At 36.3% G+C, this 22,288-nt stretch overlaps 1 protein-coding gene across 8 annotated transcripts in view; it reads left to right on the top strand.

Annotated features, from left to right (window-relative positions):
- The first annotated feature begins 90 nt into the window (after window positions 1-90).
- Pign (phosphatidylinositol glycan anchor biosynthesis, class N) overlaps window positions 91-22,288 on the top strand; it is a 145,321-nt gene continuing 123,123 nt past the window's right edge. For 4 of the 8 annotated variants that reach the window (XR_387175.3, XR_387174.4, XM_006529676.4 and 1 more), the window contains exons 1-11: window positions 115-332; window positions 4,466-4,539; window positions 4,826-4,945; window positions 5,982-6,230; window positions 7,045-7,166; window positions 7,800-7,898; window positions 10,622-10,728; window positions 14,425-14,549; window positions 15,593-15,723; window positions 17,018-17,134; window positions 19,313-19,353. Coding sequence is in view for 4 of the 8 variants with exons in the window: in XM_006529676.4 (XP_006529739.1) it covers window positions 6,010-6,230; window positions 7,045-7,166; window positions 7,800-7,898; window positions 10,622-10,728; window positions 14,425-14,549; window positions 15,593-15,723; window positions 17,018-17,134; window positions 19,313-19,353 (963 nt within the window). In the remaining 4 variants the exon portion in view is untranslated. Of the gene's footprint in view, window positions 333-4,465; window positions 4,540-4,825; window positions 4,946-5,981; window positions 6,231-7,044; window positions 7,167-7,799; window positions 7,899-10,621; window positions 10,729-14,424; window positions 14,550-15,592; window positions 15,724-17,017; window positions 17,135-19,312; window positions 19,354-22,288 lie in introns of all 8 variants that reach the window. The other 4 variants (XR_003955701.1, XM_017321076.2, XR_003955700.1 and 1 more) reach the window with 3 other exon arrangements.

Here is a 22,288-nt window from a genome sequence, read left to right as displayed (position 1 = left end):
CCCCGCCTCAGCCCCACCCACCTCTGGCCTTGGAGTGGCAAGATCGAAGGAACCGCTCCAGGCTCAAACATAAGACCCCGCCCACAAGCTCTCGAGGATTGGCTGGAGTTACAGGACCTGGCCAGAGAGTTATCGCGAGAGCAGCGAAGGCCTGGGGCAGGTTGGGGGCGTTCCCTGGAGCAGTAGAGGTGGAGGTCGCTGAGGGGTACGATTTGGCTGTGGTTTTTGAGGGTTGAAGGGAACCCTCCCGACATCTTTCACCGCCCTGGGTCCTGCCTTCGTTCTGAGGAGGTCCCGTTCCCAAGACTGGGCCTGAGCCGGATAGTTCTCAGGTAAAGTCCCGGGACCCTTGCACTTAAGGTGTTCCCACGCCCGCTTCTCCCTTCACGCTTCAGTTTTTTGTCGCTGTTTGCTGTCACCGCCCAGATAGCAAGTGCTCTGAGCAGCGGTCAGAATCTGGCTTCTTTGCTCTTCCCTAGTTTCCCAGCCATCTGCTCTCTCCCCTGGAGATCTGGCGACGGCATGGCCTCCTTGTGGTTAAGGAGGGCGCCTTCCCGCCCCCTCCGTCCGGGAATAGGACTTAGAAAGCTGAAGGGTGCAGATAGAGCCTGGACGGAAGTTGCAACATTTGAGTTTCGAGATGCCTTTACACTCATCTGTGAACAGCCTGGTCTTGGACGACAAACTAAGTAATATGTAAACCCATGGAAATTAACATACACTTTACATCAAAGGAACTTTTCAAACTATCAGCGCTATCTCTTCAGTACAACTAAGTTGTCTGGGCCGCTTCAGTGGCCTGGTCATGTCCACTGCACTAGGACACATTCGTTGGAACAAGTATCACCTATCTTTTGTCCAAAACCATTCTTTTCCACAATCCCCTGAAACCTTGCTAAGTCCATTTAGGCTAGAATCGAGGTTTTCTTTATGGATCAATCAAATTTTAGCGATTTAAAAAATTGTACTCTGTAGAGAGATTTGATGGCCTTTATGAAACATTTAGCACATAACTATACTCGTAGGTTTGGAATATCATTTATCCTTTATGCTATTCCTTGATTGTAGTTTGAGGTGATAAGAAGTTTCCCTGTCGCTATTAGACTCCTAGCCCTCATATCTTCTATTTTGTTAAACATAGAATGCCACTTTTTCCTGGTTTTAGAATTAAGTTCTTATTAACACCAGGTCCTAACAGACAACAAAATAAATAGCCAACAGTGCTAACCATCTGCTCTGATATATATAATGAAGTATCTCCTTTATCTTTGTGGAAAATAAAAATAGAGCATTGTTATATGACCTCAGGTCTGGTTACCGGTTTACATGTAAAGTATCCCAGCAGTTAAGTGTAGGTTTTAATTTCAGTTTAATCAGTCTCACAGGAAACTAAAATTTCATTTGAATGAGGCTCTGAAATGCTTTCTTTGGTTGGTATTACTATATAGTTATTATTTGGGCTTTTTAACAGGAGCTTTTAAAGTATGTTACATGTGATATGAAGGTGGGAGGGGGAATACTGGAGGTTGGGGTGGGTGGTTTAAATGAGCATAGGAGACCGGGAGATGGGGAGAAAGTTAGCCCAAATAGTAAAAGACCATAAAGACCCTTGCTACATTGTGAAGCAATTTAAAAATAGTGTTAGTAGTAAGGATTTTTTTTTAAATAAGACTTTTAGCTTCCAATTCGTTGGACTAAATGCTGTACTGTGCTATTTATTAATGAATCTGGAAAAAAATCCTCAGTAACATGGCAATAGTATAGAATGAGCAATATTTTAATGTTTCACATTTCTTAGCAAAAGGGGGTATCAGTTCTAACTTTGATATTGTCAAAGAGATTAAAAATGTAACCAAATTTTGGAATGGAGGATTAGTGAATGGCATGGGAAAAACATGAGCAGAAATGTGTATTTTCTTCTTCTTTGTAATGGCGATGCTTAGAAATATACTTTTAGGGTGCCTGAGGAAAACTGCTCTTAAAATAATAGAAGGGCACATCATATACATATCATTTATTGTGAGACGTTGAAAATGTTTGGACCTAAATTCTCCCATCTTCTCTTACATTCATCTGCCCAGAGAGATAATGAAAGTACATAGAATTGTGAATGTTCTTGCCACAGTGCCTGGTAGCTGGTTGGCAGCAAATGTTAGTGTGGTCAGTGTCTTAGTTAGGGTTTCTATTCCTGCACAAACATCATGACCAAGAAGCAAGTTAGGGAGGAGAGGGTTTATTCGCCTTACACTTCCACATTGCTGTTTATCACCAAAGGAAGTCAGGACTGGAACTCAAGCAGGTCAGAAAGCAGGAGCTGATGCAGAGACCATGGAGGGATGTTCTTTACTGGCTTGCTTCCCCTGGCTTGCTCAGCCTGCTCTCTTATAGAACCCAAGACAAACAGCCCAGAGATCGTCCCACCCACAAGGGGCCTTCCCCCTTGATCATTAATTGAGAAAATGCCCCACAGCTGGATCTTATGGAGGCATTTCCTCAACTGAAGCTCTTTTCTCTGTGATAACTGCAGCCTATGTCAAGTTGACATACAAAACCAGCCAGTACAGTCAGTTAATCAATGAAATACTGGATACTGAGGACATTTGGCAGGTTTTTGAAACACGGGTATCAATGACTAGCAGAGCCTGTGAAAGTTATGTCAGTAGGGCAAAAAGAGGCAGCAGCATGAATTTAGGGACTGAATTTGAAAGCACAAATTAAAAATAGGTTTAAAAGGTTTGCCTTTGAGTCTTAAGTTGAAAGTAGAGTTTAGTGGCTGACCTACCATCTGGAGTGCTTCTAGTTCCTATCCTATAACTAAGGGCTTGTTTGTCTAACTGCAAGTTCTCAACAAATCAGCTGAACCATCTTCCCATAGGGTACTTTGCCTCTCAGTATCATGCTTGAATAGTTTTAATGCACACACTGGGATATTAAGAAATTCTGCCCTCTACTTATAATTTATTAATAGTTGTTGGAAAATGTCTTTCTTCTTTGGAAGACTGACCTAGGTCAAAGTCTTTAGGGCTGACATCTTACCTGAATAAGTAAGGATAGTCATTGAAGTTTGTCTCTTAACAATAAAAATAGAAAAGATAGGGTTTTTCTCCTAAATACTTAAATCATTTATATATTAAAATTATTTTAGAATTCCATAGTCCTAAATAACCACAAATAATATAAATGCAAAGTTTGTTTGATTTAGTGTTTGATATTTTCTAATACTTTGTTAGTTTTTAATTTATTGTGGTGTATATCTCACGGATATAAACTATATTTGTATAGGCAAATGCATAGGTGTGTTTTAAGTTTTAATAGTTATGCACTTTTTTGGAAGTTTTTGGAAGTTTCCAAACAACTATGTTAGTGAAGTTTTCTTTTTTAATAATTGTGAATAAGAAGTGATTACATTTATGAAAAAAAGTTATATTGCTGGAGAAAATGTGATAGTGTATGTGAATAGTCATACTTCAAATTACTGTAACTTCCTTCATATATAATAAATTACTTAATCATAAAACATTGGCGTTTGGGGGTTTATTTTGAAAGTATCTTTGAAGCTTAACACACCTTATCCAGGAAACCCAAAGAGAGAAGCAAGGCGACCTCTAGTGACTATTTCACATATTGCCATTGAAATGTAATCCTAGATTTGAGCAAACATGATCATTGCATAGTAATGTGATGGATGCGGATGATGACCTTTTCTGCTGTCTTTGAATTATAGTGAAATGACAAAGGCAGACATTAAATCATCAAAGTCAGTTATGAATAAACCCATAAATCTACCACTGAGCTAAATCCAAAGCTCCACAGATATTATTGTATTTAATCACATAGATGCTATTAGTAGTCAAAAATTGAAGACAAAAACTACATCAGTGTTTTCCAGTTTAGGATTTGTTAGTCAAGATTCATTTTAGGGAAAAATGTGGTAATGGGACATGATATATGGGAGGAGTTTGTTTTTAAGAGAATAATAATGTATGTTCAAGGAAAAGCGAATGCTGGGGCCCACAAGATGACTCCGTAGGTAAAGGCATTGCTGCTAAACCTGAAGACCAGTGTTTGGTCCCAGCATTGCCTTCTGATCTCCACATTTGTGCAATGACATGCATATGTTGCACACACAAAAGCACACATAGTTGCACATATATACACACAAGCATGCATACATGCACGAACAAACACAAAATGTAATAAAACATTTTTAAATGTTAATATCTATTTTTTAAAAAGTATACAAATGTGTTTGCCTCCATAAAAATAGAGATAAGATAAAATTTTTAAAGAAACTATTGACAAATATTTGCTTACGACAGTGGTTCCCAACCTTCCCAATGCTGTGACCCTTTAATATGTTGTAGTGACCCCAACCATAAAATTATTTTTGTTGCTACTTAATAATAACTAATTTTGCTACTGTTATGAATCATAATGTAAATACCTGTTTTCCAATTATTTTCAGTGACTCCTGTAAAAAGGTCGTCTTACCCCACAAAGAAATCATGACCCACAAGTTGAGAACTGCTGACTTAGAAGGTAATAGAATCCTGGCTAATTTTTTCTTTATCTCCATTAATAATATTTAGAACACCATGTTGGTACCCACTGTGTAGGCTAATGATGATATAAACTAGGAACGAAGCCAACATTACACTGAGAGATTAGATTTGAAATTGCATGTGTTTACTAAGGAATCTTCAATACTCTGTTCACCCTTAGAATAAAAAAGGTGTTTTATAGTTTGATCTTTTGGTTCATTTTATTTTTTCTAATTTGTTTGTATTTGATAAGCATATTTTAAGTGCCTCTTTCCTTTTTACAGGACATTCTCCATCCTTATGATAGTTAATTCTTCAGACCAGGAAGAATAAGATATGTCCATAATTCTTATCTTTCATATTTTCAAGATCAAGGTCATTATTTGTATCAAATACTGCTTCAAGTAAGAAATTCTAGTGTTTTCTTTCTTAATCTGTAGACACATTTACCAATAAAAACAAAACAAAAGACTGGGCTGGAGATGTGACTCAGCCGTTAAGAGCACTGACTGCTCTTCCAGAAGTCCTGAGTTCAATTCCCAGCAGCCACATGATGGCTTACAACCATCTGTAATGGAATCAGATGCCCTCTTCTGGTCTGTCTGAAGACAGCAACAGTGTACCCATATACATAAAATAAATAAATTTATTTAAAAAAAAACCAAAACCAAAACAAAACAAAAGACTGGCTTGAAAAAGTTTTATTGTCACTTTGATCTTTGAGGTGTAATGGGACCCTATCGTACAGTATTATTTAAACATTTCAATTTGCTTGGTTTTCTTTCTTTAGTATTTGTAAGCTCATCAGACCTCTGATAGCCTTTCTTGGTGTTCTTTTCTAGGGACACACAATTTGTATTCAATGAATAAATAAACCTTTTGGTTCAGAGAAATAAAGTGTTTATTTACAGAGTCCAGATTTTCTGAAGTACAGATAGTTTAATTTCTTGTGTGTAACTCAGCAAAATGGATAGAATGTGCGTTAATATTCAAGAGAGTCAGACAGTTTCCCCTAAGATGATTACCAAAGTTAAAAAAAATTAACTCAAGAAATTTAAAGTTGTAATTTAATATATTTAAATTCTAAGAGTAGGAAGTGTTGTGTGCACAACCAAGAATGTCCTGAATTATATATATTTTTGCTATTTAGGATTTCCTGTGAATGAGCCTAACTAATTTTTCAGTGCCTTTTATTTTGGGTTCCTTTGCTAATTTTTGATAGTTTACTAGGTAACTGAATTTGTTATAGTTTATCAATCCTAATTGAACTCTTTCTTTTTGTTTGGTGTACTATAACATATATTTTATTTCAGTCTTAAGTTGTTAAACAATGTTTATTGTTACCATTGTAAATGAAAGGCAAGTTGTTAGTTGTGTAGTATCCTGCCTTGACTGATGTTTATAAGGAAGAAAGATCCTCATCAGGTGTGTCTGTTTCAGCTTCTCTTGCAGGTAGCCCAGTGTGGATATGCTGCTGTTTTTTGCTTTGGGATTGCTTATCCATTTTGTGTTCTTCGCTTCCATCTTTGACATTTATTTTACATCTCCTTTGGTTCATGGAATGACTCCCCAGTTTACACCTTTGCCTCCTCCAGCAAAAAGATTAGTGCTATTTGTTGCTGATGGCCTGAGAGCAGATACTCTTTATGAATTAGATGAAGATGGAAACTCCAGAGCACCTTTCATTAGGTAAAGATGATGTCGGGTTCAGGGGGTGTGTCTTAGATACATTAGCTTCAGTTTGAAAAGGGATTATGTTATGAATTGATGACCATCAGCTTGCTATTGACCATCTTTAAAACTTTTTTAAAACTTGTGTTTTGGTTTGTTTGTTTGTTTGTTTGTTTGTTTTTAGAGACAAGGTCTCACTATGTAGCCCTGACTGATCTAGGACTTGTTCTGTAGATCAAGCTGGCCACAAACTCAGAAATCTGCTTGCCTCTGCCTCCCAAGTCCTGGGATTAAGACCATGTACCTCCATGCCTGGCCTTTATTTTTTTTTTCCCACTTTAAAATTACGTGAATTTTTTTTCTTACACACATAACTGTGGATGTGCATATTGTAGAATTTTTAGGTTTTTTTTTCCCTGAACAATTTGAAAATATGACAATGTGGTATTTCTCCACCAAACACTATACCACATATGTTAAGAAAAGGACTTTCTTTTATATAGCTGTATACCATCTTCACATCAAGTAATTCTGTATATCAGCTTTTTCTGTGTAACCAAACACCTCAGTTTTGTGGCTTGAAACACTATCGTGTAGTTATCTCTTGATTCTCTGTAGTAGGGGAGTGATTTTTTTTGTTCATATTGCCTGGACTCCTTCATGCTACTGCATTGAACTGGTGAACAGTATAGGAGTGTCTCAAGTACGTTTTGAGATTCCTTTCCATTTTACAATTTAACTTTTTGGTTTGATTCCTTGTATAAAAATCTTAAAGCCTAATGAGAGTTTTAATACTAGCGTATATTAATTGTTCATATCACTTATCTTTTAGGAATGTTATAATGCATGAAGGCAGCTGGGGAGTATCTCACACACGTGTGCCAACAGAATCTCGGCCTGGCCATGTAGCCTTGATAGCTGGATTTTATGAGGATGTCAGTGCAGTTGCCAAAGGTTGTGATCTGAAATAATTTCATAAATAAAATGCTTGTCATATAAGCACTCTTTCCTACCACTGAATCATGACATCAGTTGAAAACTCAGTGTGCTTTTTAAAGATTTATTTGTGTGCTCTGTGTGTGTGTATACATGTGCGTGTGTATGCTTGTATGTTTGTGCACAATGTGAATGCAAGTGTTCATGGAGATCAGAAGAAGTTATTCAACTTCCTGGAAGTAGAATTACAGGTAGCCGTGAGCCACCCAATGTTGGTGGTGGAAACCAAACCCAGGTCATCTGGTTTTGCAAGAGCAGCAAGTTCTTTTAACCTCTGAGCCATGTCTCCAGACTTTGAATATGCCTTACTCACATAAGCACATCCTGGTGTTGATTCTGGAATTAAACTTTAGTCTGTCCATATCCTGAACTACCGAAAAAGCATGTATGTATGGATATGTATTACAATCCAGAATTTAAAAGTGATTATTTTAATAAGAAGTGAATTGTCTACCACTTATATTAAGATAGGCGTATAATATTCCTAAGACAATCTATGAGTTTATGTGTTGTCCTCAATTACTATTTGAAGAATGCTGCTTTCAGGCCTTATTTTACTGTGCACTTATTTCTTGCTTCTTTTACCCAAAGGATGGAAAGAAAATCCTGTAGAATTTGACTCTCTTTTTAATGAAAGCAAGTACACGTGGAGCTGGGGGAGTCCAGATATCTTGCCCATGTTTGCCAAAGGTAAGAGACATTGATTGTAATTTAGGTAACAAATAAGTCAGAAGTAAATGCTTCCATTTTTGCAGTATTGAGGATGAAATTCAGGGCCTCTTAAGTATTAGGCTAGTGTGTTAGTCAACTACACTCGATCGCTTGGCTTTTAATTCTTTATCTACAAAAATTTAATTAGCTAGATGTGTTATGCTGCACACCTTTAATCCTAGCTCTCTGGAAGCAGGGGCAAGTAGATCTCTTTGAGCTTGGAACCAGCCTGTCCTCTATAGTGAGTTCCAGGACAGACAGAGGCGACCAGCAGGAGTCTGTTCTTTCCTTCTATCATGTGGATCCCAGGCATATAATTCAGATTGCCAGTCTTGGTAGCAAGTGCCTCTACCTGCTTAGCCATCTTTCTGGCATATATTTTATCTTTTTATGTTGTATTTATTCATTTCTAGAGATTAATAAATGAACTCTGAAAACAGAAATGTTTTCTACAGTGGACTTGATTGTCAGTTTAACAAACAGGGTTTCTCCATTGTTGTATTTTAAATATTGCTATGTAACACGGTTAGTATTTTTAATTCAATGAATGATATATAATCCTATCATATAACAGCCTTATAAACTTGAGCTCTAGTTTTCCTTTATATAAAATGTGTTGTAATAGTTATTATACCTTATAAGCTTATTTTTAGAATTAAATGATTCATTTGACTAATAAGCTTATTTTTAGAATTAAATGATTCATTTGACTATTTATCAAAGTGAGTGTTCTCTTTATGGGAACAGTGTTGGTGTCTGGTTCTTCATATTTAAATAATTTGTTAAAAAAGCCAGTAGATAGTCACATAAATTTTTATATATTCAAACATCTATGAAAAAAATGACTAATCTATTTACTGTGACAAAACTTTGCCATTTTATTGTATATCATACTAATGTGTCAGTAAACATATTGAAATATCACATACAATTCACTGCATTGGAATTTTGATTTGTTGATTTGTTGAATTTGTTTATATGCACAAATCTGCAAGTAAAAGAACATCTCTTGACTAGAAAATTCACTTATTTTAAAAAGTCAGCTGGTTGTAATTCTTGTCCCTGGATGATTTTTACTGGGAGCAAAGTGACTGGTCACTTCATTTAATGGGAGGATTTTATAGTATTATACATAGCATAGTGTCTTAGAGTTCCTATTGCTACAATAAAACACCATGACCAGAAAGCACATTGAGGAGGAAAGGATTTATTTGGCTTATACTTCCAGATCATAATCTATTATTGGAGGACGGAAGTCTGGACAGGAGCTCAGTCAGGGCTGAAACTTGTAGGCAGGAGCTCATGTAGAGCCCATGGAGGAGTGCTGCTTACTGGCTTGCTTGCTTATGACTTAGTCTGCTTTCTTACAGAACTTATGACCACCAGTCAAGGGATGGTACCATCCAAAATGGGCTGGACCCTCCCTAAATTGATCACTAGTTAAAAAAATGCCTTACAGCTGGATCTCATGGAGGCATTTCCTCAATTGAGGCTCCTTCCTCTCTGATGACTCTAGCTTGTGTCAAGTTGACACACAAAACTAGTCAGTATGCATAGATATGTGAAACTACTGAAGAAAATTTTGTGTTCGGAAAGCAAAATATGTGTTCAGAATTGTACTTATGCTGTTCATAGACTGGTATTTCACTGGACAAGTCCCATTTACTATTTATATGTTTCCTTCTTTAGGAAGCAGTGAGGACTGATTAAGTTACTGTGGCTTACCAAATCAGTCTTCCTACTTCTGGTCACAGTGGATAAGATACAAACCAGTAGGAGTGTTCTATGTCTACATTTGGGATGTGGGAAGTAGAATGGCTGAGCAGAGGCACAGGATCACTAGAACTGAGTTGGTATTGTAGACTGTCATCACTATATGATATATCATTCTCATGACCCATATAAAAGCATATCCATATCCCAGAAATTGATTATAGATTCTTAATATGTGTTTTATAAATTTATAAGGTTGACATATTTGTCCACCTCTTTATTTGGTAATAAGCAGCATTTGACTTTCTTCCCCCAATCCTTGCTTTTGAGACACGGTCTGACTACCATCAACCTTGAAATTTTTCTTGTCTCTACTGCCCTAATGCTTGTATTACAGGCACACACTACAATTCCAGGCTGTTTATTTCCTTAAGTTGAGATAAATACTTACAATTTTAAGACACATGGAATGTTTCAGAATTTGCTCTAGGAAGGATGATGCTAACTATCTTCATCCATTTTTTATTGTAACCTCTTAAGAGGTACATGTTTAAATGGAAACAAGCTTCAGAACTTATTTTTATTTTGTTGCATATTAGAATTTTGACTTTGGTAACTTAAATATGTTATTTTGAGAACAAAAAAGGATATGTTGATGTATATAGCATGACTCATGACACATAAAATAAAATTTAATTATTTCTTCTATGTTTCCATTCTTGTCATAAGCATGTTACATTAATTCTGGCTAGTTATAAAATTCTTGATGTAGAACCAGGTATAATGGGGACATGCTTGTAATCTTAGAACTCAGGAAGCTTAAAAGGAAAGGTAATTTGAAGATACGAGTTCAGGACCAGCATGGACAACATACCAAGATGATCTCAAAACAACAAAAATAAGATAAATGATTAATTCATGTTTTATGATAGCTGAAAATTTTATTGTTGTTTACTAAAGTTTTTCTTTTCCTCAAATTTCGTTTTCAGGTGCTAGTGGTGACCATGTCTATACATATAGTTACGATGCTCAAAGAGAAGATTTTGGTGCCCACGATGCCACAAAACTGGATACGTGGGTTTTTGATAAAGTTAAGGTGCATGTTGCTTTGCTTTGTTCTGAGACCAAGTCTTGTTATATACCCCAGGCTGTCCATTGTTCTAGGCCTTCTTGCTTCAGTGCCCAAGTCCTGTTTTACAAGGGAGTACACTGTGCCTGGGAGGTATTTGCTATGCAGTGCCTTATAACGAAATACATTCTTATTTACAGTCCTGAAAATGTATTTCTGAGTGAACTCATCTCAGGTTTCGCTTGCTGCCTATATGAACTTAAGCATTCAGTGTTGTATCTTGTTATTTTTAAAAGAAATTACATGTACTAGAGTGGCTAATAAAAGTTTTTAAAATTCTTTTTCTAAATAACCCTCTAAAAATTTGTGTTTGTTAAGGTACAATGAACCCTAGGTTAGGAGCCACAAAAGCCTGCTAACCGTTTCTAGTTTGGTGAGTCACTGTAGGTGACTCTTGACCTTTTGTTGACCTTTGGAGCTTTGTCTACTAGTCGTGGGCCATGTGAATGGTAGAATATCTTGAAAATGTTGTTTTAGACTAACACTTTCATAATAACTAAGAAATTAGATTTTAAAGAAAAATTAGGGTCTGGAAAGATGGCTCAGCAGCTAAGAGCACCTACTGCATTTTTATACATGCAGATACCCAATTCCATTGATGAAGCTCTCTGTTTCTGTATCAATACCATGCAATTTTTATCACTATTGCTCTGTAATATAGCTTGAAATCAGGGATAGTGATACCTCTAGAAGTACTTTTATTATACAGGATTGTCTTAGGTATCCTGGGTTTTTTGTTTTTCCATATGCAGTTGAATATTGTTCTTTCAAAGTCTGTAAATTATTGTGTTGGAATTTTGATGGGGATTGCATTGAATTTGTAGCTTGCTTTTAATAAGATGGCCCGTTATTCTGAGATAAGGTGTATCTTTGATCCTAAGGCATATTTCTTGTGTGCAGAAGAGTGACGGTTCTCGGTTTTGCATCTACTCTGTTAGTCTGTGACTTTTTATTGAGGAATTAAATCCACTGATGTTGAGAGATACCAAAGACCAATGATTGTTATTTCCTGTTATTTTGTTGTTCGTGTGTGTGTGTGTGTGTGTGTGTGTGTGTGTGTTATTCTCTTCTTTTGGTTTTAATGGTTTGAAATTAATGATTTCTTGAGGTTTTGTTTTGTTTTGTGTGTGTTTTAATACAGTTGTTCTATTGGGTTGGAGTTTTCCTTCTAGTATCCTCTATAGGGCTGGGCTGGTGGAAAGATATTGTTTAAATTTGGTTTTGTCATGTTATATCTTGGTTTCTCTGTCTATGGTAATTGAAAGTTTTTCAGGGTATAATAGTCTAGGCTGACATTTGTGGTCGAGGCCCTTCTGGCTTTTAGAGTCTTTGTTGAGAAGTCTGGTGTAATTCTGATAGGTCTGCCTTTATATGTTACTTGGTGTTTTTCCCCTGCCACTTTTCACATTCTTTCTTTTTTCTGTACATTTAATGTTTTGATTATTATGTGTTGGGTAGATTTTCTTTTTGGTCTACTCTATTTTGTGTTCTGTAAGCATGTGCTTTTACGGGCATCTCTTACTTTAGGTTATGGGAATTTTTTTCCTACAATTTTGTTAAAATATTTTATGCGCCTTTGAGCTTGGAATCTTCTATTTTTATTATTTTTAGTTTTGGTCTTTTCATCGTGACCAAGACTTCTGCATGTTTTGTGTCAGGAGCTTTTTAAATTTTTTCAGATGTATTGAAGTCTTCCATCATATGTTCTATGTGTGAGAGTCTTTTTCATTTCTTGTATTCTGTTGGTGATGCTTATGTCTGTAGTTCTTGTTCGCTTACTTAAGTTGTCCATGTTTGTGCTTTCTTTATTACTTCTATCTCCATTTTCAGGTCTTGAGCAGTTTTATTCATTTTCTTCACTTAGTTGATTGTGTTTTCCTGTATTTGTTTAAGGGATTTATTCATTTCCTTTTTAAAGACCTCAATTATCTTTTTAAGACTGGACTTAATGTTATTTTCATGTGCTTAAGCTATGGTGGAATATCCATGCCTTGCAGGGTATCTGTGCTCTAGGGGTGCCATATTGCCCTGGCTGTTGTTGATTGTTTTCTTAAGCTGGCCTCTAGTCATCTGAGTTTGGGGGTTATTATTGGAAGTTTAGGTGCTGATTTCTAAGTTTATCTTTGTTAGATGGGTTTTTTAGATGTTTCCCTTTGCTTTCTCTTTCTTCTCAGTCTTTGGCCTGTGAGTAACCTAGGGTTCTCGTGACCAGCCTGTTTTCAGATTAATGCTGGTGACTCAGATGGGAGTTTTGTGGCCATTCTCACTGCTGTGGTTTTGCAAGCCAAATTTGTCTCAGGGGTCTCTAGTGCTGGTGTGGCCTCTGGGAAAGCAGGAGGAATTGTGACTGGAAAATGGAGCACAGGGGATAGGGTGCTGATGATAACTGTTGGGTGTGCTTTAAGGGGAGGTGGCAGGCATAGGGAATGGGAGGGCATCTTACATGGTGTCCCTGGTACAAGTGTTGTACCTCTTTGCTCCTGGGAAAGCTGGAGGAGTTGTGGGCAGGATAATTGCCTGAGAGCTTCTTTAAGTAACAGAACTTTAAAACCACTTTCAAAGTGACAACTGTAGAGTGACCTCTACCTGGTTAGTGTTTCATAGCTTCCCAAATCTTGTACACATGCTTAAAGTTTTGCTAGTCATGGAAAAAATATAATTTAACTCAAGTTAAGTAGAGTATAAATTGAAGGTTAAGGGTAGTTTTATCCTTGAATAATTTTTTGTAATTATCCCACATCTGCTTTTCAATACTTTTTATAATTAGCTTTTCAGAAATACTCATCTTATTGAAAGTTAGCATCTTCTAAATCTTTATACAGTTATGTAAAAAATAAATGATACCTGTTAACATAATTGGTTCATTTAAAATAGTTTTAAAGTACTCTTCATGGGTACTTGCGTACATGCTCATGAATATGAAAATTATTTATGTCTGAAGGGTTTATGAATCCAGTTTATAATTGTGGCATTAATTTAATAATTTCTGAACTGTATTTTGTTAAGTGATGTTTCTCCAGCACAGGACACCCAAGAACAGGTCCTACTCATGAACCTGTAGTAGTAGTTAGAAAATCTCATAATCTAAGTGAGATGTCATAATTTGACCAAAATTTCAGTGGAACAAGATAATGAAAAATGATCCATTTCCAAGTATATATATAATAAATGTTCTTGAACTGTTTCCACCACTACTGTTTAACAATTGCCACTTAACAAAATATTCAATTTTTAAAAATTGTAATAGTTCTGTAGTAAGTAACAAAGGTATGAAATTAAGCTCCTTTTAAAAAATAGTAACACAATAGCTGAATGATTATTTGGACAGAATTATCTGAATTGATAACAAAGATTTTATGTTGGTATAGTTTGAGGACAAAATGAAACACAATATGATTATCTAAGTTATAGTTATTTGGGGCTGGAGAGATGGCTTAGTGGTTAAAAGCACAGACTGCTCTTCCAGGGGTCCTGAGTTCAAGGATTCCCAGCAACCACATGGTGACTCACAACTATCTGTAATGGGATGCAATGCCCTCTCCTGGTGGGTCTGAAAGGATAAACAGTGTACTCTCATACATAAAATAAATAAATCTTTCTTTAAAAGTTACAATTATTTATAAATTTAAATAAATTAGTTTTCACCTGATTTGTTACATGTAGGACTTCTTTGATGCTGCAAGAAACAACCAATCTTTGTTCACAAAAGTAAATGAAGAAAAAGTAGTTTTTTTCTTACATTTATTGGGAATAGATACAAATGGACATGCTCATCGACCATCGTCAAGGTAATCAGAATCGTGTGTTCTGTTTGATCTTGTGGGGAATAGCTATTTTGTTTAAAATGTTGGTATAGTTTGGAATTTTCTTTGTAATGATGACAACAAAACTAATACTTCATGTACTACTATCCTTTATAATGTTTTCAGTTATATGATGTGTAATTTTATACTGTTTAAAATGATCTGTGCTTTGGCTATGCTGCACGTTAAAATAAGCGAGATAGAGTTTGCATATAGTCTGTATTCATTTATCAAGGCAGAGAAAAGTATCTAAAGGACCCACATTTTTAGGAGTGTTTCCGGTAAATCTCAAAAGCACAAACATTTTATGGTATGGATTTTATTACAGATGTAATGCCTTTGGGTGTTTATTTAACAGCATTGTATCCAGCAAACAATTGCATAAAGTGCTGTTTATTAGTTCTTCAGTGGTAGTCTCAGATTTGCAGACCATAAGGAAGAGGAAATCATTTGAACTTTTATTCTTTATCTTGAGTTGGTTTTATATTAATTCTACTGTCTGCTGGTTTAATTACAAGCATAGATATCTCATATTCCCCTAGTTTAACGTGATGCAGTGCTTTCATTAGTGGAATATATTCATTCATATTAAGCTGACTTTGTAACTATATGGGAAGCATGAGTTCAGTTTGTTCTCAACAGTGTAGTAGATAGAAATCACAAGTACTTTATAGAGTGGGAAACGCTGTACTTTAAATAATGACTTTCCTATTAAGGTCACCAGAACAATGTAGTTTATTAGATGCACAAACTTGAAAGTCTTTATTATCCTGTTTAGAATTTTTAAAGTATTCATTTAATGTATCTAGTAATCAATACTTTTCTTTTAAAATGTCTATGAAAACTATTTCCAATTTTTAAAATTTATTAAACAAAAAATTAGTCTTATAAGCTCTGATTTAAAGTAGTAAAGGTTAAATCTGAAAGCATTTTTTTCAGTTTTTTACTTTAAATGTAATGAGTCTCAGTTGAATACATTTTATTTCTCTACATTAATTTAACTTGTTTTTTGTTTTTTTTGTAAACAGGGAATATAAGGACAATATTAAAAAAGTTGATGATGGAGTGAAGGAAATCGTATCAATTTTCAAGCATTTTTATGGAGATGATGGGAAAACAGCATTTATCTTTACCTCTGACCATGGAATGACAGACTGGGGTTAGTCTGTCTTACAGTACCACCTTAATAAAAGCAGTGCCAGATGTAGCTTCCAAGAATTATGTTCAGAAAATCAGATGTCAGCATAATTGTATGTTTAAAATGTCTGACCTTCTATGAAAAGTTTTTTTTTCTAATTGTAAAGTGAACATATTCTTATTTACAAATGAGAAAGTAGAAAAAAACTCACATATTTTTAAATTTCTTCATACTTTTTTATTAGAAAAGAAATTGTACCTCGAGCTTACCTGTGCAGGCAAAGCAACATAACTGTGCTCCCAGCGAGGCTTTCAAGGCAAATGGAGTTTGTGCTTAGAGAATGGTAGGACATAAAGATGAGGTTTGACCTCTTGAATCGTAAGATGAAATTTTAGTGAGTTGGATTTCATCTTAGAAAGGACTGCTTTTAGCTGTCCCATTTACAGAGAAGCTGGAACAAAAGGATTCTGTTGTCAGTTAATTGTGCATATAGCTGTGACCAAAATACACGAGAGAAACTTAAAAAGGAAACATTTACTTTGGCTCACTGTTTTAGAGGATTTGTTGTGGTTAGTTGGCTTGGGCAGAACTCTGTGTTGCTGGGTACTTGGCAGAGGAGATTTTCTACCTTGTAGCAGATAGGAAACAAAGATGGAGAAACAGGGCAGGGTATTATGCTCAAAGGCATGCCTCTGGTGACTGGTTACTCTAGCTATCGATATCCTAATGTCCCTACAGCCTCCCAAAGTATCAGTACTAGCTGGGCACAAGTATTTAATATGTGAACCCATGGGGAACTTTTTGTTTCCAAACCATGGTGAATCTGTACACCTTGCTGTCCTGTTCATACCACTTGATCCCAACTGGGAGAGGAGTCCCCTGAATAATCTCTTCCCTGCTCTTTCTGCCTCTGTCTGCCCTGACCCCTTCTGTGATGATCCCTGGGCCTCAGGGTATGTGTGTGTGTGTGCATACTAAGGATATAGATGTCCTCTTAATGGCTGAAAGTTCAATAGCCACCTGCTGTTGTCACTTGATCAGTTGTGTATCACTGCAGTTACTGCTGCTCACTGTAAGAAGCAGTTCCTTTGGCTAAAGCTGACAAAAGCAGTAATCCATTGATATCAGCATGGTTATTGAGAAGATAATTGAAGTCACATTATATCCATTTAGCAGAATAGCAGTAGTCTCCGTGTCTGGGCCTATGCCTTTCCCAGCCTACACATGGACCCATTCTTATACCAAAGCATTTAGAGATTATTTTGCCATTCTGTGATTATATACTCAATCTTATGACTTGATGCCTTTGCTGTAGGTTCCCATGGGGCTGGTCATCCGTCAGAGACTTTAACTCCGTTCGTTACTTGGGGAGCTGGAATCAAATTTCCTCAAAATGTATCAGCTCAGCAATATGATGATGAGTTTTTAAAAGGTACAAACATTTTTTTTTGCCTTAAATGTCTATGTATCTAGCATTTAAAATAAAACTAAAAATAAACTGAGTGTACTTTTTCAGTCAGTTTCTTTTCAAATCACTTCAGAATGTTTTAAATCTCTTATTTTAATTCTTGTGACATTATTATTATTATATTCAAATTCTCCAAATCAAGGAGTTAGTTAGCTTTTTCTCTCTCCCCTTCCCTCTTCCCAGAGCCATTTGTTGAACATATCCCTATGTAGTACTGATAGCAAATTTTGGCCTTCCTGAATGTCTAAGAATTAGAAATTTTAATCTCATTTTTATTAAATTATATTAAAGAATTTGAGTATAAGTAAAAATAAAACAGTGCACAGTTTCTTAGAGGTAAATTATTAAATTGATTACAATTTTCCAACTTAAGCAAAAAAAAAAACCCCACAATATTGCAATATCTAAAAATGTATGTCTCTTAAAAAGCTAGATGTAATGCTAAGTTATTTCTGTTTGGACAGAACAGTGTGGCTTCATGTAAGCCATGGTGCATTTTTCATTATGCTGCTTATATTGTGTCAGCTCTGGCAGAGAATGCTAGGCCAGGCCACAGGCCTGCAGAGGAAGTATTTGACAAAGGGCCAGAATACAGCAGTAGTAAGCTGTTATGATTCTTCCAGACTTATTTAGGCACAAATGAATAGAACTTAGACAGATTTGTTTGTTTGTTTGTTTTTAAAATCTATTATGCTATCTTTGGGATTGTTGTTTCCACAGATCTTAGTACTAGCATAGGGGTGTCCAGCTCATGGTCCACATGTAGCTCAGAATTGTTACAAATGCTGCTCAATACAAAATCATAAGCTTATTAGTAGGCTTGTTTAAAACATAGTATTTGTTTGTTTGGATTTTTGAAACTCAATAGATTCCTTCTTGAACATGAGCTTTGTAGAGGATGACATTGCATCACAATGGCCTGTTCATAGCACTATTCATGCCATGGAAACCCTTGTCTAGTAGATTAAAACTATTATAAACAAAATTTATTTGTTATGAGTAAGTGCTGTATTAGTTACTTTGAATTGATATAATAAACCTCATGACTAAAAGCAGTGTGGGAAGGACTTTGACATAAGATCTGATACCCTGAATCTAGTAGAAGGTAGGAAATATGTTTGAACTATAGGCACAGGGAAGGAATTTCTGAACAAGAATCCAGTAATGGAAGTATTAAGACCAACAACTGATAAATGGGACCACATGAAAATAAAAACATCTGTACAGTAAAGGACACCATCATTTGGATAAAGAAGCAGCTTACAGAATGGAAAAAAATCTTTACCAAATGCATATCTGACAGGGAGTTAGTAACTAGATTATGTAAAGAACTCAAAAACTAAAGAACAAGAAAAACAAAGATTGGGGCATAGAACAGAAAGTTCTCAAAAAATGAAATACAAATAGCTGAGAGATAATTAATTTTTTAATATTCTAATATTTAGCCATTAGGGAAATGCAAATCAAAGTTACTTAGCACCTTAGCTTAGTCAGAAGTATTAATCCCCAAAAGACAAATGACAACAAATGCTGATGGAGGATATGGGGAAAGGACAGACTCACAGCTGGTTATTCACTTACTCCCTGCTGGCGTGCAAACTGGTACAACCAACCACTCTGGAAATCAGCGTGAGGTTTCTCAAAAAGGTAGGAATAGAACTGCCCCATGAAGGAATTTTAATAGTAATTTCATATACCACTTTTAAAATGTTGTGTTAATGATCCTAGGAGCCTCACAGCTATAGATGTAACTATTTTGCTAACAGATGTCCACCCAGAGAAAGGGAGGGAGGGCTGTTGGCTGTTGTGCTGTGTGTTACTTACTAAGTAGCTGATACTACAGTGAATAGTAGCCTTGCTGACAGTTGCCATTAGGCTTGTATTTCCCTTTTTGTTTCCTTGGATGTTTTGGGTATTATGTCTCCTGAACATTTAAAAAAATGTTAAAAGCTTAATAAAACACAGAAAACACTAAAGAGTTATTTTTATTCCTCTGCTATTTTAACATCTCTCCTTTTTTTTTTTATATGTTTGGTTGAGAGAGAGGTTTCCAATACATGTGGAGTGTCCAGCACTCCTGAAAATAAGACAGTTTGTTCTTCTTAAAAATCTTAACATCATATTTATGTCTCTTTCATTCAGAATGGAGATTGGAAAACTGGAAAAGGAGAGATGTCAATCAGGTATCCTTTTAAATTTAATTATGTTATTTTCTATAAGAAATTTAGAGAAAAAGTGGCAGTAATAATAATAGCAAAATATTTTCGAACATTCCTTTTATGGAGACTACTTCTAATTCGAGTGCTTTGGCCTGACTAATCTTGTGCCAATTAAAACAAACAACAACAAGTACCAGGTGGGTTGTTGAGATGGTCAAGTGGGTAAAGTGCTTGCCACATAAGCTTGACTGAGTTCAATGCCCCAGAGTCCCAAAGTTTGCAGAAATGAACTGAGTAGCATGCTGTGCTCTGATCTCTACATGCATGCTGTGGCATGCCTGCTCCCCTCCCATTCTCCATCTTCCGCACAATAAGAAATAAACAATTTTTAAAACCATCAATTGAAACTAAAGCCCCCTCCCTGGGGGCTCCGGTCCTCAAGCATTCTTACTATAAAAAAAAGACCTGAATGCAAATCCTAGCACCCAATAAAGTCTGCAAGGCTTCATGTGCCTCTAACCTTAGTGTTGGAAGGTGAAGACCAATAGGTTCCAGGAGCGTGCTGAACTGTCAGCCTGTTTAGTAGACTAAGTCTCTAGTTAAGTGAGTAACCCCGTCTCAAAATATAAGATGGAGAACAATAGAAGACCCCTACCCCAACATCCTCCTCTGACTTCCTCTGGCCTATGCATGCATGCATTCTGCCAAACACAAGTGTGTACCCCAAACCTTCTACCTGAAAGGCTCCTTCCACATACTAGTCAGGACTTGTTCTATTAAGTCTAAACTTAAAATCTTATTAAATTTCTTTGACTGTAATGGTTGCTGTCTCCATCAGAGTTTCTATTCCTGCACAAAACGTCATGACCAAGATGCAAGTTGGGGAGGAAAGGGTTTATTCAGCTTACACTTCCACATTGCTCTTCATCACTGAAGGAAGTCAGGACTGGAACTCAAGCAGGCCAGGAAGCAGGAGCTGTTGCAGACGCCATGGAGGGATGTTTCTCACTGGCTTGCTCAGCTTGCTCTCTTATAGAACCCAAGACTACCAGCCCAGAAATAGTACCACCCACAAGGGATACTCCCTCCTTGATCAATAATTGGAAAAATGCCCCACAGCTGGATCTCATAGAGGCACTTCCCCAACTGCAGCTCTTTTCTTTATGATAACTCCAGCCTGTGGCAAGTTGACACACAAAACCAGCCAGTACAGTTGCATTGCTTACATTAAACAGAAGTACATTAACATTCCTCTTAGGAGTTTCTTTCCTTGCTCTCAGTTACTGTTCGTCTTGTTAATAGATACTTCGCTTTTCACTGTATTTTAACCTAATAATCACCCTTAATAATGCAATGGAAAAGTATGACAAGAGTTTAGATTACTTAGCTACAGACCTTTTGTTAAGAGGAGAGTATGTGTGTAACTTAAGAAAGCGAGACTGGGCAGTGGTGACTCATACCTTTAATCCCAGTACTCAGGAGGCAGAGGTAGGCATATCTCTTTCAATTTGAAGCTAGCCTGGTCTACAGGGCTAATTCCAGAATAGTCAAAGCTACACAAATAAAACCTGTCTTGGAAAAAAAAAGCTAAACAATATTACATGTAAATGCCAAATGCAGGGTTGTTGAATATATGCTACTTAAGTGGCTATCTTCACTGTTTGTAGAAGGTTCACCAAAACTGGGATATGAAAATGTCAGGTAGCTTGTCTTCTAGGTCACATACAAGGTCCTTTTATTAAGGACAGTAAACTATGGTTTAGAGATTCAGTTTCTTGTCTAGCCTTTGAAAATCTGTTTCTAGGAGCATAATAAAAATAGGGTTTTTTCTCCTCTTAGGATCAATGCATGATACTGAAGAAAATGAATATATATATATATATATATACACATATATATACATGTGTGTATATATAAATATATATATTCACTAATTATATATTATATATTACAATTATTTTATATATTAATTCACTAATTTATAATTTAAAAATCAATCTAAGGACTAGAAATGATTTGAAGACCATCATACAAAAACATTTTTTATTTGTACCAAAAGTAAATCTTAGTCAAAAATTGAATGTAAAGTTTGTTTTCCAAAGTTCCTATCTATTGGTTAATATTTGTGGCATACAACTGTGTTAGATGAGAATCTTTGTATTCAGTCCTCCAACCAACACTCTTATGCCCGCTTGTGCCATGTGGAAAGTGGGGTAATTGTGAGTAAAAGCAAACACAAGCTGTGACCTGGGATGCTTCTGCTGCAGAGGTGAGAACTGACATTGTCAAAACATTGTATAACCAATTGTGGAACTAGAACTGTAAGTACTGTAGGAGACGCCTATAGCCACAATAGCATGGGATGTATATATCTGGAAAACTCTGCTTAGCGAAGAGTTCCTGGGAAGTTTAGGATTGAGCTGAGATTAAAGAGTAAACACGAGTAATGAGGCCAGGAAGCAGCAGGACTTTCCACGGAGAAGAGCAGCATGAGCACAGAGCTCTGCATAGAAGACGCTTCATGGGTTGAATGATGTTAGAACTGGCTTGTGCTCAGATCACAGGGTCTGTAGGATGTCAGGCAGAAACAGTTATGGACAGGTCTGTTAGGGCCTGATGGCCCTTGGGGACTTAATTCTAAAAGCTTGAGGAAGCTCTTGAAGTGTGTGTGTTTGTGTTTGTGTATGTGTAAGAATCCTCAGGCTTTAGGATGAATAGATGAGACAGGTGGGAGAGAAAAGATGTAAGGAAGACTTTGAATAACATTGGTTTTCTGGGACTAGCATGAATCTGATAGCAAACCTTACAAACCTTACTTTAAGTGAGGAACAGAGGGGTACTTTAAAAGGAGCACCAGTGAAACAAAGGGAACTCAGAAGCAGCCATTAATGAGGCCCAGAAGAGACTTTATCTCAGGGTCACTGAGAGAGGCCTAGAAAGAGCAACCATTGTAACTGCC

Source organism: Mus musculus, chromosome 1 (assembly GCF_000001635.26).
Source record: "Mus musculus strain C57BL/6J chromosome 1, GRCm38.p6 C57BL/6J".
Taxonomy (NCBI): Eukaryota; Metazoa; Chordata; class Mammalia; order Rodentia; family Muridae; genus Mus; species Mus musculus.
This window is presented reverse-complemented; position numbering and strand designations above follow the sequence as displayed.